Below are 17,705 nucleotides of genomic sequence, written 5' to 3'. Positions count from 1 at the left end.
GCGACCATTAAAATTTTTGTCGAGCTAGTTAAGGTACATGTGTCATTTTAATGACAGTAAAGTTTCAATTAAAATTTGACAGTAATATATGTGTCGGGATTTATCCTCAGAAACTTCCGATCCAAGACAGACTCTCATTAATAATCATCATCTAGCACCACCCAAGTCATCTAGCGACTTTTAATGCCTTTAAACAGGTGGCCGGGTTACAACGCGTAGGGGGGTGGCTCTTCATGCGACGTGAGCCAACAGCTCTCTACACCAAGGACAGTAGATACAGGGACGAGAAAGTTTATTGGCGGCCTCTGTTGGAATATATCACCTAAAACGACCTAAACGCGAGGAGAGTTAGTTGGAAACAAATAAAATGGCGGTCACCTAATTTTAACGGTTCTTAACGAGGCTTAAGTGTTCAAAACAAATGGGCATTTTATTATTTACGCTCGTAGTTTTATTTTTAATTTAACATCAAAATGGTAAAAACTAACTACAATAATACTGTCCATGGTGAACCACGTCTTAACAATGGCCGCGGTTTGTTTACATCTAACTCCCCGTGAATATGAAGACGTTTAAAATCGAAATTTTTTCCCTGCTTTCTCGTCCCTGTATCTACTGTCCTTGTCTACACTCACCATTACCGTTAACCTCTACAAGTTTTTATGGAAGGGGAAACCGAAGAACTCGGGTGAAAAACCCCTTAAACCAGTGGGGAAAGAACTTTCAAACTCCACTCGGAAGGAGTTGTTCCGAGTTTTCACCCAGTGCCACAATCTGGAATCGAACCCGGATCCTCTTGCTGCGAGGCGAAAGTGCTACTCCAACACCCCACTTACAGTGTCATACTTATGGAAATTATGTTACTTACGCTACTACGTAGCACCTAATGATAGTAACTCTTTAGTGTTTTGATTGTGGCAATTATACGACCAAGAGCTAAAGAGATAGAGGTGAATATCATCCATCAGACGGAGTGGCGAGTAACGCTCTCAAGCCGTCGAGTTCCGCCACTTCACTCTCGCCAACAGCAGCATTCAACCAGCGCAAATAAACAACAGAGGTGGAAATAGACGCGATAATAAAAGTCTTACAGCGCGCAAAAAATACAGAGTCGCGAAGTTATATTTAGGACGGGGGCTCAAAATTCCGAGCAAAAACTAAAATAACCACCCAAAACTACAACTCTTGTCAGCAGTTTTCTGTTAAATAGCGCGCTTAAAAGAAACGAGCTCTGTTGCTGAAACATCTATAACTCCGACCCTCTGAAACGGACGATTTAATTTCGGTCTAGGCTCTACGTCCAGTTCATCTCTCACGAGAGAGATTTGGTATAATTGACTTAGACACCATCGAGTACTGATTGAATCAGTGTTTAATTAATTAAACGAATAATTAAACATTAAAATTTTAATTACAAATTCGCGCCAATCAAGCCGCGATCGCATTATCAATTGATACCAGTTTATCCGATAAATTTGGTGTACGTTTAGAAAAAGTTCGATTACTCGATTTCTTATGAAAAATCGATAAAATTTCCAAAACGATTTCAGGGCTCCCAGAGTTCCTATAATTCCTATAAATTCCTATTTTTTCGAAATTTTCTAGTTTTTCTATAGCTATATCCATAAATTCCTATAATTTTAAAAATAATGTATTAGAAAACAGCCTTAACTTTTGGGAAAAATTTGCCTTCTAAATAGAGCTTAACATCAAAGGTTGGACTCCCAGAGTTCCTATAAATTCCTATAATTTCAATATACTCCTAAAATTTCCTATTTTTTCAAAATTGTTCGTATAAATTCCTATTTTCAGCTAAAATGCTCCTATAAATTCCTATTTTTAGCTACAATTTTCCTATAAATTCCTATTTTTAGCTACAATTTTCCTATAAATTCCTATTTTTAGCTAAAATGCTCCTATAAATTCCTATTTTTAGCTACAATTTTCCTATAAATTCCTATTTTTAGCTACAATTTTCCTATAAATTCCTATTTTTAGCTAAAATGCTCCTATGAATTCCTATTTTTAGCTACAATTTTCCTATAAATTCCTATTTTTAGCTACAATTTTCCTATGAATTCCTATTTTTAGCTACAATTTTCCTATAAATTCCTATTTTTAGCTAAAATGTTCCTATAAATTCCTATTTTTAGCTACAATTTTCCTATAAATTCCTATTTTTAGCTAAAATGTTCCTATAAATTCCTATTTTTAGCTAAAATGTTCCTATAAATTCCTATTTTTAGCTACAATTTTCCTATAAATTCCTATTTTTAGCTAAAATGTTCCTATAAATTCTTATTTTTAGCTACAATTTTCCTATAAATTCCTATTTTTAGCTACAATTTTCCTATAAATTCCTATTTTTAGCTAAAATGTTCCTATAAATTCCTATTTTTAGCTAAAATGTTCCTATAAATTCCTATTTTTAGCTACAATTTTCCTATAAATTCCTATTTTTAGCTACAATTTTCCTATAAATTCCTATTTTTAGCTAAAATGTTCCTATAAATTCCTATTTTTAGCTAAAATGTTCCTATAAATTCCTATTTTTAGCTACAATTTTCCTATAAATTCCTATTTTTAGCTAAAATGTTCCTATAAATTCTTATTTTTAGCTACAATTTTCCTATAAATTCCTATTTTTAGCTACAATTTTCCTATAAATTCCTATTTTTAGCTAAAATGTTCCTATAAATTCCTATTTTTAGCTAAAATGTTCCTATAAATTCCTATTTTTAGCTACAATTTTCCTATAAATTCCTATTTTTAGCTACAATTTTCCTATAAATTCCTATTTTTAGCTAAAATGTTCCTATAAATTCCTATTTTTAGCTAAAATGTTCCTATAAATTCCTATTTTTAGCTACAATTTTCCTATAAATTCCTATTTTTAGCTACAATGTTCCTATAAATTCTTATTTTTAGCTACAATTTTCCTATAAATTCCTATTTTTAGCTACAATTTTCCTATAAATTCCTATTTTTAGCTAAAATGTTCCTATAAATTCCTATTTTTAGCTAAAATGTTCCTATAAATTCCTATTTTTAGCTAAAATGCTCCTATAAATTCCTATTTTTAGCTACAATTTTCCTATAAATTCCTATTTTTAGCTACAATTTTCCTATAAATTCCTATTTTTAGCTAAAATGCTCCTATAAATTCCTATTTTTAGCTACAATTTTCCTATAAATTCCTATTTTTAGCTAAAATGCTCCTATAAATTCCTATTTTTAGCTACAATTTTCCTATAAATTCCTATTTTTAGCTAAAATGCTCCTATGAATTCCTATTTTTAGCTACAATTTTCCTATAAATTCCTATTTTTAGCTACAATTTTCCTATGAATTCCTATTTTTAGCTACAATTTTCCTATAAATTCCTATTTTTAGCTAAAATGTTCCTATAAATTCCTATTTTTAGCTACAATTTTCCTATAAATTCCTATTTTTAGCTAAAATGTTCCTATAAATTCCTATTTTTAGCTAAAATGTTCCTATAAATTCCTATTTTTAGCTACAATTTTCCTATAAATTCCTATTTTTAGCTAAAATGTTCCTATAAATTCTTATTTTTAGCTACAATTTTCCTATAAATTCCTATTTTTAGCTACAATTTTCCTATAAATTCCTATTTTTAGCTAAAATGTTCCTATAAATTCCTATTTTTAGCTAAAATGTTCCTATAAATTCCTATTTTTAGCTACAATTTTCCTATAAATTCCTATTTTTAGCTACAATTTTCCTATAAATTCCTATTTTTAGCTAAAATGTTCCTATAAATTCCTATTTTTAGCTAAAATGTTCCTATAAATTCCTATTTTTAACTACAATTTTCCTATAAATTCCTATTTTTAGCTACAATTTTCCTATAAATTCCTATTTTTTGGCTAAAAATGTTCCTATAAATTCCTATATTTTCTATGAAATTTCCTATAATTCCTATAATATTTAAAAAAAAAATCGCTGGGAGTCTTGCGATTTCTAAATCTTAAGAAATCCGCGAAATTATAAAAATAATCGAAAATAGTTTTAAAAAATCAAAAATAATCAGACAAAAATCCGTTATTATTTTAGAAATCAAAACCATTTGGAATCAAAGGATATTTATTAGAAATCAGGACCAGAAAATCAAGGCTTCGACAAAAAAAAACTGGAAATCTTAAAAACCCTGGTCTAGTGTGAAGGTAGTTTACAAAGGTATTAAGAGAACCACGTTGATGTTTGATATGAATGCTTTAACTTACCGAAAGCATTGAGGTAGTTTCCCGTTCATAACGTCAGGTGCTTAACCTCTCCATTACTTAATAGACCCTGGGGTTTTTATAATATTTAAAATAACATTTAATTAACAAGTGAGAAATAACAATACAATACAATTATAGACTTATGATAACACTTAAAAACTTTTAGAGGTTAACGGTAATAGTTAGTGTAGGGCTCGCGTGGCATGAAGGGTTTGTCCTACGCATTGTAACCAGGCCACCTGTTTAAGGCATTAAAAGTCGCTAGATGACTTGGGCCAGCTGATTATTATTATTATTATTATTATTATTAATATTATTATTATTATTATTATTATTATTATTATTATTACTTCCGAGAGAAGTAAACTAAATATACCGTTGTAATTTATAATTATAGATTTATTTTAATACCATCAATGAATTCAGGTACCCAAGAATATGGGACATATTTTCTGGTGAAAGTTATTATTGACACTCTTTCACACAGACGATCAACATCCATGTTTTCGTGGTGTTATTGAAAAAAGACGAATTTCCGCGACGACTGTACCAAAGGCTAATATTATGGTCCCATGTTTTCGCCTAGCTATCTTGTTAGTACCGGGAAGTTATACATGTGCACATTATTAATGTGTAAAGCACCTGGAAAAACGGGGAGGGGTCAGGCTTAATCTACGTCAAATGTAAGACATCACGCTTATTTAAAAAAAAATTAGCTGGCCACCGTTCCGAATGGAAGTTGTTCACTCTGAAATTGAACTTAGCAGACATTTAATTTAAGGAACCCCGACTCGATCTAACGCTGAAGTTCTTGGATAATTTATAATTTTCTTCGCGAAAACGTCTAGCTCCTCATAAATTCACGTATATAGATGCTAAAAATTCGAGCCAAGGCTTAAGATCGAACCGACGAATATTTTAACGAAACGCGGCGTGAGCGAAAATATCGACTTTAAGGGGGAAGAATACAGTAAAAGCATCTTTTTCGTTCAAGCTGAACGTTTCTGTTTTAAAAATTACATAATTTAATTATATTTTTCTTATTAGGCTGAACCTTCCTTTATAGTGCTTAAAATAATTTTGATAATAATAATAATTTACGAGATATCAGGCCCCAACTAAAGGGTAGTTTGGGCGCTTGCCCAACTTGTTTAGCTCCGGGGTCCGAATTAAAAAGTAATAACTTAATTACTTTTAAATTTAAAATTGTCAAAATCATTTTAATCACTAAACAAGAGGCTGTTCTACACTTAAATAATAATTTTATAAGTTAAAATACAAAATTAAAAGAGTTCAGCTTGAAATAGAGCCACGGTAGTCTTCCCCCTTAAATAACGCAAGTTTCAACTAGAATCATAGTAAGACATTCCTTGTGTAAGCGTATATAATTTCCCCGTAAATAGTGAACGCTTACCGACACCGGAGAAATAGAAGGTAGGTTCGAAAAATGAACCCCTGTACGTCGTGGTACGAGGCACGTTGTATAGATCCATCTTGTTATTGTGGCCTACGTCCTCCTAAGCTAATTACTTAATATTGTTTTCCCTATTTAGTTACGGTAAATGTTCCCGATTAAAAAACCCGTAACTATCTTGACCATTTTCATGACACATTTCGCGCTGTTTAGACAGCTGTGACAAAGCGGTACAGGCGAAACTGAAATGTACAACGTTGGCAAAACGTGGTTTATATTTTAATTCTGCCCGCTCGCGCCTCCTCTCGTTCGACAGTGTAGTTTTTGTTCGACAGAGAACTTCGCTGCAAGATTTCTTAAGACGTTTACGAGCCAGCTACTTTTAAAAACCAAATACTTGTTTTCACGTGTCGAAGCACTTTAAAGTTTGCCCTCTCTCTCGACCCCTCTTTCCGTTGCTTTCCCGCCTTCTATAAATAAGCGGACTACGCTAAAAGAGATACGCGTTTTTCCCATAAAATCGTTAGGCAAGTCACGCGTTACTAGACAGCGTAATGAAAGGTAACGCGAGGGGTACAGTTCACTTTGAATATAGCTATTCCGACCATGCACTATCATTCAAATTGATTATATACCACGATTATATAAATGTGTAATTTATAAGTTTAAGCGTTTAGCAAGAACGTATATAGGTTACTAAGAACGACCCGATAGCATTTATTTTCCAATTTCATTGCGCCATCTAGATCTAGCGCGTGTTCATTTACCGTTCGAGATATCGGGTATAATTAGTTACGGAACAGTTTGATTTAGTTCGTCAAAGTTTAATTTATTTTTTAATTCATCTAATGGAGGATTAAATTATATCAAAATGCAAAACTTCAGTAGACCTGTTGCGCTCTTTTAATGATTTAATTAATCATAAATATCAAAAATGGTAAAGCCTTAGTTATTGTTTCAAGTAAAATATTTTAAAACAAGTCCCCAACAATTTATTTGCGATAATAGACGTGAACGGTGAAACTTGTAGCAGCTTTATTCTGCACAAACTGCACTCAGCTACCAGTTGCCCTGTCTATTCAGTCTGGAAACTGGTAGACTTGAACGTTCTCTATAACCTAAATACGTTCTTGGTATTAGATATCCTTATAACAGGCTTGATATCTTTGAAATGTGCTTGAGAATTTGGAGAATTCAAAAACTACGGACTTACATTACGTTTATAAAACACTTAAAAATAGTTGAATAAGTGAATACTTTTGGCATGCCCCAGAGCGCCAATTGTGGCCAATTTTGATCTACACGTTTGTTGGGACTGAAGGTAAAAACATTGGTAGTGATGTAGCTTCGAACAGCTTAGGGTATGCGAAAATTTTCACTGAATACTTAAAATATAATCTTATAAATACGAAAAATAACGCGTAAGAAATGCACCGACCTTTCTTGGTGAAACACCAGTTGTAGAAGACCTTACAACTTTTCATCTATGGTCTTAAGGCCATTGTTCCATGTTCCCCCTTGAATGCAAATTGTTAACTGGGGATCAAGCTTATTCCCCGAGATATTTCTTACGATATCTAAATAACTTAGGATATTTCCTCGATCACTTTGTTAACTAAATCGGCGACTATTTGAAAAGAGTTCAACCGGAAATGAGACATCACGACGCTGGCAACGAACACCGTCAATTGGTCCAAAGTTGAATATTTCAAAAGAGGACGAGAAAGTAATAAAAGTATTAAACGTTGGAAGTTTTTGGAAAACAATTTCCTCGACTAAAAAGCCTCTTTTTGACGTCGGCGCTTCTCCGGATTTTGGAGTGCGTGTCTGAAAGGAGTCCCGTCTCTGTCGGGACTGTGTGCTCCGCGAATAAGACGCGCCGAGATAACTTCACTCCCCCCCTTAGCTGGCCCTTTTTTACCGGCTTTTACCCCCCCCCCCCCCCAACGCCGTCTATCCGGAATGAAGCCGTAACCATGGAAACGCGGTCGTGGCTTTTCCTTTACGGCGAGGCTTCGAAAGACGTAACTTCTAAGCCTCGGCTCTCGCCGAAATTCCACTTACGATTCGCGAACACCCTCTGTCGAACGCTTTTTCGCTCCTCGAAAAGAAGCCTTTGAGCGATGGCTCCTATTGAAAAAGAGCGCGCCAAAATTTATTGTTTCTACTTCAGTTGGAAGGGTTTATTTGTCTCTGTCCTTAAAAAAAAGAACTGGATAACGAAATAGAGCAGACTTCTATTTTATTGTTTAAGCCCTTCATTTAAATTCTCTTTTCGGGAACCGCTGCCAAATATAGGGTATGGCCCGTCCCGAGGGAATAGCCCTAGTGACCCGAAACCCCTTATATAAACTTCTCCCTGAACACCGAAGCGCCGCGGGTAGAACACTTCTACAGGCGCGGGAGTAGATTAAAATCTAGTCTACCGTGAAAATTATTAAGCGGTCCTCTCGCTCGAAAAAAAGCATTTGCGTTTTAAATGCTGTATCTCAACAAATACGAGATTGATATAAGTGAACTTTTTTGAATGGGTCATTTAAATGTTGGACGTAGTTCTAGCATTTACCCTTTGACCTGAGAGATACTTGGCTTTTGTAGATAAATTATTTCAAAGTCTACGGAAAAATTAAATGAGCGGGTAAAGAAACCTGCCCGTGGCTCGATTTGAACGGTAATTAAAGAACTTATAAAATTTAATATAAACGAAACAACGTTTAACTTTAGTGGGTGAAATCTAGGAGCAACAAACGCAAGGAGAACGCAGCTAGCCTTTAAACGCGCTAACGAAGGGTTGTGTACGAATTTCATTGGACGAGCGTCACGAGCCTTTTCGCTGAACGTTTTACGGGCGGGGGGAAGGCAATTTCCGAATTTTCCCCTTCCGACGGCAGCCAGCGCTAAAGAGTCTAGCCAATGAAAAATGTACGCAAGAAAATCCACGACTTTTGACGGGTTGCGTTCTCCTTGTGTGGGGTGTTGCGTTTGTTGCTCCTAGGTGAAATCATAGACAAATAAACTACCGGACCCGAATCTAGATATCACGCTTGGTTCTTTTATAGCAGCGCCGCCTGTAGCGCCACGGTGCCCGGTAATGGAAAGATTTCCACAAACCTATTAAACACGTGCGCGATATTATAATCTTAAGCTCATCATTCAAAGTGTTTACGCCCGCGCATTGTAATTAGGTGGAAACGTTTCGCGATTCTTTCGGTAGGAGCGCTGGCGGCAGATGCAATTTGAAGAATGGGATTTTTGGCTGACGGTTCGGGTCGGGTGAAATCACCATAAACGGAATCTAAAGCTACGGCGAGGATGCGGTGGGGTGAAAGGGCAGCGTTTGAACCGGACGTGGGTCATTTGGCAGGCCGAGTTAAATTGCGCGATCGGTTTCCGGCGGGTGGGGGACGCTTGGGGGAAGAAATGAAAAATGGATGTGGCAATCGATGGGACAAAGAGGGCTGGTTTTGGCGGGAATTTTCTCGTAAGAAATCGAATTTCCGTAATCGGATTACGAAACCGGAGCCATCTAGCGAAACAAGGGCAAAAAAGCGGCCCCGACGATATTGATATATATTTAGGGGACAATCTTTTTGTCTTCGGTGAACGAGCGGAGATTTTTCCGAGCGGAAAAACAAAAGAAATCCGATGTCCTCTGATTGCACGCTGACCTTGACAAGAAATGGTTCGTTACGCCATCTAACAGCCCAACGTTGTCTACGTTATTATAAAGACCAGTGCACGCGTCTCCAGACAAGAGGGTTACGTTTTATCGATGCTACGACTTGTTTCTTTGCTAATAAGGGGTATTACTAGTGTTGTTAATTTTCCGCAAAAATAAAATGCGGGAAATTTTCCGCAAATCGGAAAAATAAATGTTTGAAACATAAATTACTTTTTAAGGGTTTTTAATGTTTTTAACTTTTTACCGATATAAAATGTCTAATATCAGTAAACATACTACAAAACATTAATAGTGTTACATTTTTAATCAGTTTAAACTATTCTAGAGGTTTAGTTTTACTTTCAGATTCGAAAAAAATGGTGAAAATGCCGCTTTATTTAAATTGGCAAACAATATATTAGACTAATCATGGAATGAAACCTTTTTTTTATTTTTTTCGGAAAAATACGGAAAATTTTCCGACTTACAACAATAGGTATTTCAAAACTTTAGGCTTAGTCTTTTTCTTTGAGACGTAAAACCATTTAATTTAATTAAATTTTGAAAATAAAATTTCTTTACATAAGTTAAAAAATAATTTACACCCCATTGTTAAAATGTAACATTTTGCGCTGTGCAACACCATATTTTTCTGTGGGTCTCGGACTTTTGAAAGTTTGAACTTTGTTGTTGCTTAGGAAACGGGGTCAAGATACGAGAGAACCTAGTGGCCAGAACTGTCGAACTAAAATGCCAAAAATGAATTCAAGAAATTTACCGTGCACGGGCCTTTACAATAACGTAGGCGTACCGATGAAAATACACATTTGCGGGATAGTTTAGGCTTTACGAAGCCATAAAATACGTGAAAACCTTATTTACGCCTTGTCTCGAGGCATAGTCGACATACGAGAAACTGACTGACTTAAGCCCAGTTCACACTATACATTTAATTGGACCACTTAATTGTATTGTGTGAACTGGGCTTTACAAAGCCACGGAAGAAAATGTAGTAATCTTCTAATTTAGAACTGATCACCCTGTGGGTCTGAACTATTTAAATTAATAAATGTATTAAATTATTAATAAACATTAATAAATTATTAATTTATTAAATTGACCAATGAGGTAAAATTGATTTTTTACTGGATGAATGACCAGGTTTAGGATTAGGTTGTTGAAAAGTATTGCTATCGTGAAAAATTCCTATTTGGTTCTAGTATAGTGTGTTTCTCAAGTTAATGTACAGGGTGATTGAAATATTGTTCCTTATAAGTCGTTGTGAATAATATTTTGTGGTAAAGTTATGCTCTTCGGTGGTTAAGAATTAGTGCCCTGATGATGTTAAAGAACAAGATGATTGAAAAAGCGTGGTCGTGGATTTTCTTTGAATTAAAATTACTCTTTGGTTGTTATATTAAGTGACAGGGTGATTGAGATAATGTTTTTAACATACAGGGTGGTTGAGTAATCGCTCATTTTCGAACAAATTCCTCTTGGGCTATAATAGTACGTAGTTAATGTACAAGAGGATTGAAAATTCGTTCAAATTTAAATTTAATATTCATATATATTTAATACGTGCTCTCAAATGTGACATCTTGTTTCTGTTATAATCATATACGTTGAAGTCGTTAACCATGGTAATTAAATATATAAAAACTAACGACGTAAGTAAAAATTCGAACCCGAAAGCTTGCTAAATTTTTAAATAAATATGAAATTTAAACCATGAAGAATACGTCGAGTTTTTACTTAGTTTTATATTTCTTGTTTCTGTTATATTTATATATTTCTCCCTTTCAAAGCAAGTTTTTTTTAGTATTACGCCAAATACCGCCCGTTAAGTGTCGCCCCTATATTGTTGCAGCAACGCGAAATATTTTAATATTATCACCTAACCAGCGAAGACAATTATTCGTAACTATTTAAAAATTAGTTAATCATGATTTAACCCATTTTAATAATAATAATAATAATAATAATAATAATAATAATCAGCTAAGCAGCCTAGGCTAATAATACCCAAGGCACCACCTTAGGCCTAAGTCATCAAGCGACTTTTAAAGCCATTAATTCAGGTAGCCGGCTTACAATGCGTAAGAGGGTGGTGGCAAGCCCTTCATGTCACGTGAGCCAACAGCTCCTTACACTAACTATTACCGTTAAACTCAACAAGTTTCTGTTAGAATCTATGTGGATAATTATAAAAAAGATTTGTAAATTTTAATAATTTACCTTTTTTTTCAATCGAAAATAATTTTATTTAAATTTACGAAACAAAATTTGGCGCTACGCCTCGGCATAAGTCTATAATATTGTTCCATAAGTTTGTCACTTCGGGGAGTTAGTAACAGAGGGACGTCATCACCAGAAGAAAATCTCCCCCTAGCGAGGGGCTGTCAAAGGCTACATGTGACGTGTAAGCAAAGCGGACTCAAAACTGCGACGAAGCCCGTAATGCAGTCTGTCTTGTGAATAGCTCTCAGTAAAGCTTTTGCATGTGAATAATAAAAAGTGTCATACTTATGTAACAATATTATTTACTTTTGGCCTCGGTCATAAGACGGAGAACGTGGTAAATACGAGAGTAAGGTAGCACACTTTAAAGCCACGCAAACTGTATTATTGCAAATATACAATAGTTATTTTGACTCCGTGAGTAGATTTTGAAATCTCAAGCCATCGAACCTACACTAGGTCGGACTTACCTGTCGATAACGACATCTATTGCGACATCGAGGTACTACACTAGAGCACCCTCTGGCTTTTAATGTCTGGTTTCGAGTGTTTTATTTGTTAAATTTTAAATTGTTAATCTTAAATCTTATACTAGCTGTTTTCTTCAATAAAATTACCATTGATTAAACCATTGATCGGTTTTACCATGCGTAACAAAATCACTCATAAGTATGCCTCTGTATAAACATTTCCATATAAAAAAATTCAATGGAACATTGTTTCACACAGAACATACAATAACGGGAGCCATAAATGGAAAATTCTGATAATCCTGGAAGGTTAGTTACTATGGAAACAAAATCTCGTGATCGCTAGGCACGAGCTAATAGTTCGGTTCAGCTGAACTTGTTTTTACGTAGCTCATTCGTCGCGAAATCGTTCAATTTAGCTGAACTTGTTTTTACGTAGCTCATTCGTCGCGAAATCGTTCAATTTAGCTGAACTTGTTTTTACGTAGCTCATTCCTCGCGAAATTGTTCAATTTAGCTGAACTTGTTTTTACGTAGCTCATTAGTCGCGAAATCGCTCAATTTAGCTGAACTTGTTTTTACGTAGCTCATTCGTCGCGAAATCATTCAATTTAGCTGAACTTGTTTTTACGTAGCTCATTAGTCGCGAAATAGTTCAGTTCAGCTGAACTTGGTTTATGTAGCTCATTCGTCGCGAAATAGTTCAGTTCAGCTGAACTTGTTTTTATGTAGCTCATTCGTCGCGAAATAGTTCAGTTCAGCTGAACTTGTTTTTATGTAGCTCATTCGTCGCGAAATAGTTCAGTTCAGCTGAACTTGGTTTATGTAGCTCATTCGTCGCGAAATAGTTCAGTTCAGCTGAACTTGTTTTTATGTAGCTCATTCGTCGCGAAATAGTTCAGTTCAGCTGAACTTGTTTTATATAGCTCATTCGTCGCGAAATAGTTCAGTTCAGCTGAACTTGTTTTTATGTAGCTCATTCGTCGCGAAATAGTACAGTTCAGCTGAACTTGGTTTATGTAGCTCATTCGTCGCGAAATAGTTCAGTTCAGCTGAACTTGTTTTTATGTAGCTCATTCGTCGCGAAATAGTTCAGTTCAGCTGAACTTGTTTTTATGTAGCTCATTCGTCGCGAAATAGTTCAGTTCAGCTGAACTTGTTTTTATTCAGCTCATTCGTCACGAAATACGTAGAAGTTCGGTTCAGTTTATGCTTAAAAACCGGGTGCCTCGTCGAATTTATGTCCAGGGCTTTTCGTAATTAAACCTCGTCGATACATCACCCGTGACGCAGAAGCTACATCAAAACAAGAAGACCAATGATGTTACTTTATTGAAAGGCCTATTCCACTTCATATTGTAAGTTCACTAACATCCGTTTCCCTTCTATAAAATTGATGACGTGTTTTTTGTCACGGAGTTGGAAGTGACGTAATTTACGCTTGGCCTGCCTCGAGCAGTTTTAGGCCAAGTTTGAGGTATACTTTTGCTGAGACTGAAAGTAAAAGGTTGGTAGTGATATAGCTCCGACCAGCGTAGAGAGTAGTCGAGTAGCTTCACCTCTAAATAATATTTACGCCTAAATTAATAGGCCAAGTAACCAAGAACTATGAAAACATTAAATTGTTAAAGGGGAACGGCCAAGCTTTTCCAAATATGGCCTCATTTCCGTATAAAAAGATTAACAAGACGTTCAATATACTAACACGTACCTTTTTTGTCTTGAAAAAAAAACTTTTGGGCCAAAAGGTTGAGACGCCAGGTGTTTGGGTTTGAATTTTCACCGCCATCTTGGGGCTGCCGCCAGCGCCCCTAACCCCGTATGAGCGATTTGCGAACTATCCTAACTTTTAAAATCGCGCAATTTAGGCTTAGGTCTCTTATAACTGGAACGCGCCGCGCGTACAAAACCAAATTTTTTGCGTCTTCAGCAGCGCGCGCTTTTACGTTGTTTTTCTCTCTCACCGACTTCTCACCAGGTGTCGCGGCGGACGCGCGCTTTTCGATTTCCCGAAATTTCTTAATTTTATTAAAAATTAACCACTCAATATTTTTTGACGCGGTTTTCGCCATAAATTTTAGTTTTTAATGGGCTATAGGGCTATCTAACTGGTTAAAGCTTGACCGTTCCCCTTTAATAACAAGGATATTCCCAGGAATCTTAGGTCTATTCGGCGCTCAAATATTGGGTTATGCTCCCGCAACAATAGAACAATAATCTATACTGGCCCAACGTCACAAAGGCTTCGAAGATGATTATCATCCCTCGCTTGTCCAGATTATCAAATATTTAAACTTTAAATGGATAAATGCTGCTCCGTCGAATAGGCCAACGCGGCCATCATTAAAGTACAGTCATCAAGGTAGAATAATAGAGGAAAAGCCTTTTCTTCTTCAGTGTCCTATACTTATCGCGATGGGACCAAAATGACGGTAATGGCAGTAATGTCCGCTTGTTAGGGCGGAGGCACACCCCACCGGTGCCTCGCTATTCCTATTCGCGCTGAGAGAAAGGTACGGTGGAGGCCCGATGGAAGAAGATTCGCAGTTGCTACGATAGGATAAACTTGAGCCGATACTTCCGAAACATTGTAAGAGCCTACTTCCAAACAAATATTGAAAGGCAATTTCCAGGGCAATATTGATACAATACGATATGGCTTGATAGCCCCCTCCATCTCCTGGTCTCCGCACGCCGATTGTTCGGTACATACCGTAACCCTAATGATTCGTCCGAGAAAAAGACCGATAGAGGGAGCGGCGAAATAAAAAGCAAATGGGAGTAGCGTTTCAAAGGCACCTTATTCGAGTGCCATCTATCGTGACACGAAGGTATCATCTCGGACACTGGGAGTACGCCTTTTTTGCGAACGAAACTGTAATGATGTATTGAAAAGGTATACGAGGCCTATTTATTTTTAGTAGACCGAAAGGAGTCAACGGTTTCCATGGCAACGTTGGTGGTTCATTCATCTCCTTGGAGAATGATTGAGACCAAGTCACAATTAATACTCTAAAAATTATTTTAGCATAGGAGGAGCAATTCCAAAATAAGTAATCCATCGAATATATTAAAACTAGGATTTAGTTGAATCTACGAATTTGTCGAATATATTAAAACTAGGATTTAGTCGAATCTACGAATTTGTCGAATATATTAAAACTAGGATTTAGTTGAATCTACGAATTTGTCGAATATATTAAAACTAGAGATTTAGTTTAATCTAAGAGTTTTTGAAATATAATAAAACTAGGATTTAGTTTAATCTAGTAGTTTTTAAACATAATAAAAATTGGATTTAGTTAAAATCTACGAATTTCTAGAATATATTTAATCTATGATTTAGTGTAATCTACGAGTTTTTAAATTATAATAAAACTAGGATTTAGTTTAATCTAAGAGTTTTTGAAACATAATAAAATTAGGATTTAGATTAATCTACGAATTTTTAGAATATATTGAACCTAGGATTTAGTTTAATCTTCGAATTTTTTAATTATAATAAAAATAGGATTTCGTTTAATCTACGAGTTTTTAGAATATATTTAATCTAGGATTTAGTTTAATCTCCGAGTTTTTGAAATATAATAAAACTAGGATTTAGATTAATCTACGAATTTTTAGAATATATTTAATCTAAGATTTAGTTGAATCTATGAATTTGTCGAATATATTGAATCCATGAATTTGTCGAATATATTAAATCCATGAATTTGTCGAATATATTGAATCCATGAATTTGTCGAATATATTAAATCCATGAATTTGTCGAATATATTAAATCCATGAATTTGTCGAATATATTAAATCCATGAATTTGTCTAATATATTGAATCTAGAATTTGTCGAGTATATTGAATCTATGAATTTGTTGAATATATTGAATCTATGAATTTGTCGAATATATTGAATCTATGAATATGTCGAATATATTGAATCTATGAATATGTCGAATATATTGAATCTATGAATTTGTCGAATATATTGAATCTATGAATTTGTCGAATATATTGAATCTATGAATTTGTCGAATATATTGAATCTAGAATTTGTCGAATATATTGAATCTAGAATTTGCCGAGTATATTGAATCTATGAATTTGTCGAATATATTGAATCTATGAATTTGTCGAATATATTGAATCTATGAATTTGTCGAATATATTGAATCTATGAATTTGTCGAATATATTGAATCAATGAATTTGTCGAATATATTGAATCTATGAATTTGTCGAATATATTGAATCTATGAATTTGTCGAATATATTGAATCTATGAATTTGTCGAATATATTGAATCTATGAATTTGTCGAATATATTGAATCTATGAATTTGTCGAATATATTGAATCTATGAATTTGTCGAATATATTAAATCTATGAATATGTCGAATATATTGAATCCATGAATTTGTCGAATATATTAAATCCATGAATTTGTCGAATATATTGAATCTATGAATTTGTCGAATATATTGAATCTATGAATTTGTCGAATATATTGAATCTTTGAATTTGTCGAATATATTGAATCCATGAATTTGTCGAATATATTAAATCCATGAATTTGTCGAATATATTGAATATATGAGTTTGTCGAATATATTGAATCAATGAATTTGTCGAATATATTGAATCTAGGATTTAGTTGAAATATGAATTTGTCGAATATATTGAATCAATGAATTTGTCGAATATATTGAATCTAGGATTTAGTTGAAATATGAATTTGTCGAATATATTGAATCAATGAATTTGTCGAATATATTGAATCTAGGATTTAGTTGAAATATGAATTTGTCGAATATATTGAATCTAGGATTTAGTTGAAATATGAATTTGTCGAATATATTGAATCAATGAATTTGTCTAATATATTGAATCAATGAATTTGTCGAATATATTGAATCTAGGATTTAGTTGAAATATGAATTTGTCGAATATATTGAATCTAGTATTTAGTTGAAATATGAATTTGTCGAACATATTGAATCTAGGATTTAGTTGAAATATGAATTTGTCGAAAATATTAAAAGAAGTATTTAGTGAAATCTTTAAATTTGTCAAATATAATAGAACTAGGATTTAGCTGAATCTATAAATTTGTCAAATATAATAGAACTAGGATTTAGCTGAATCTATAAATTTGTCAAATATAATAGAACTAGGATTTAGCTGAATCTATAAATTTGTCAAATATAATAGAACTAGGATTTAGCTGAATCTACAAATTTGTCAAATATAATAGAACTAGGATTTAGCTGCATTATAAATTTGTCAAATATAATAGAACTAGGATTTAGCTGAATCTATAAATTTGTTAAATATAATAGAACTAGGATTTAGCTGAATCTATAAATTTGTCAAATATAATAGAACTAGGATTTAGCTGAATCTATAAATTTGTTAAATATACTAGAACTAGGATTTAGCAGAATCTATAAATTTGTCAAATATAATAGAACTAGGATTTAGCTGAATCTATAAATTTGTCGAATACATTCGAAAACTCATTTAGTTGCATCGACGATGATCTTTTTTGTGCCTTTCTACACGTCAATGTTTTATTTAAGATTTTATCAAAATAATGTTAAAGCATTTCACCAAAAACTATATCTACAAAGAAATCTATATATCAATTGATATATTGCTAAAATTTCAACCTTTTTGT

The 17,705-nt window shown here is 34.0% G+C and overlaps 1 protein-coding gene across 3 annotated transcripts in view; it reads right to left on the bottom strand.

Annotated features, from left to right (window-relative positions):
* The window catches only part of LOC149936512 (putative 3',5'-cyclic phosphodiesterase pde-5), a 151,730-nt gene that overhangs the window by 93,869 nt on the left and 40,156 nt on the right, over nucleotides 1-17,705 (bottom strand). Inside the window, exon 1 of one of the 3 annotated variants that reach the window (XM_090153136.1) lies at nucleotides 7,100-7,494. The exons of the other annotated variants lie outside the window; for them this stretch is intronic. Coding sequence (XP_090009262.1) covers nucleotides 7,100-7,145 — 46 coding nt within the window. The 5' untranslated portion in view covers nucleotides 7,146-7,494. Of the gene's footprint in view, nucleotides 1-7,099; nucleotides 7,495-17,705 lie in introns of those variants that run through there. 3 annotated transcript variants of the gene reach the window in all.

Source organism: Leiobunum rupestre, chromosome 7 (assembly GCF_980474605.1).
Source record: "Leiobunum rupestre chromosome 7, qqLeiRupe1.1.hap1, whole genome shotgun sequence".
In the NCBI taxonomy this organism is placed as follows: Eukaryota; Metazoa; Arthropoda; class Arachnida; order Opiliones; family Sclerosomatidae; genus Leiobunum; species Leiobunum rupestre.
Note: the sequence above shows the minus strand (reverse complement) of the source record. Positions and strands in the feature narration are given on the sequence as shown.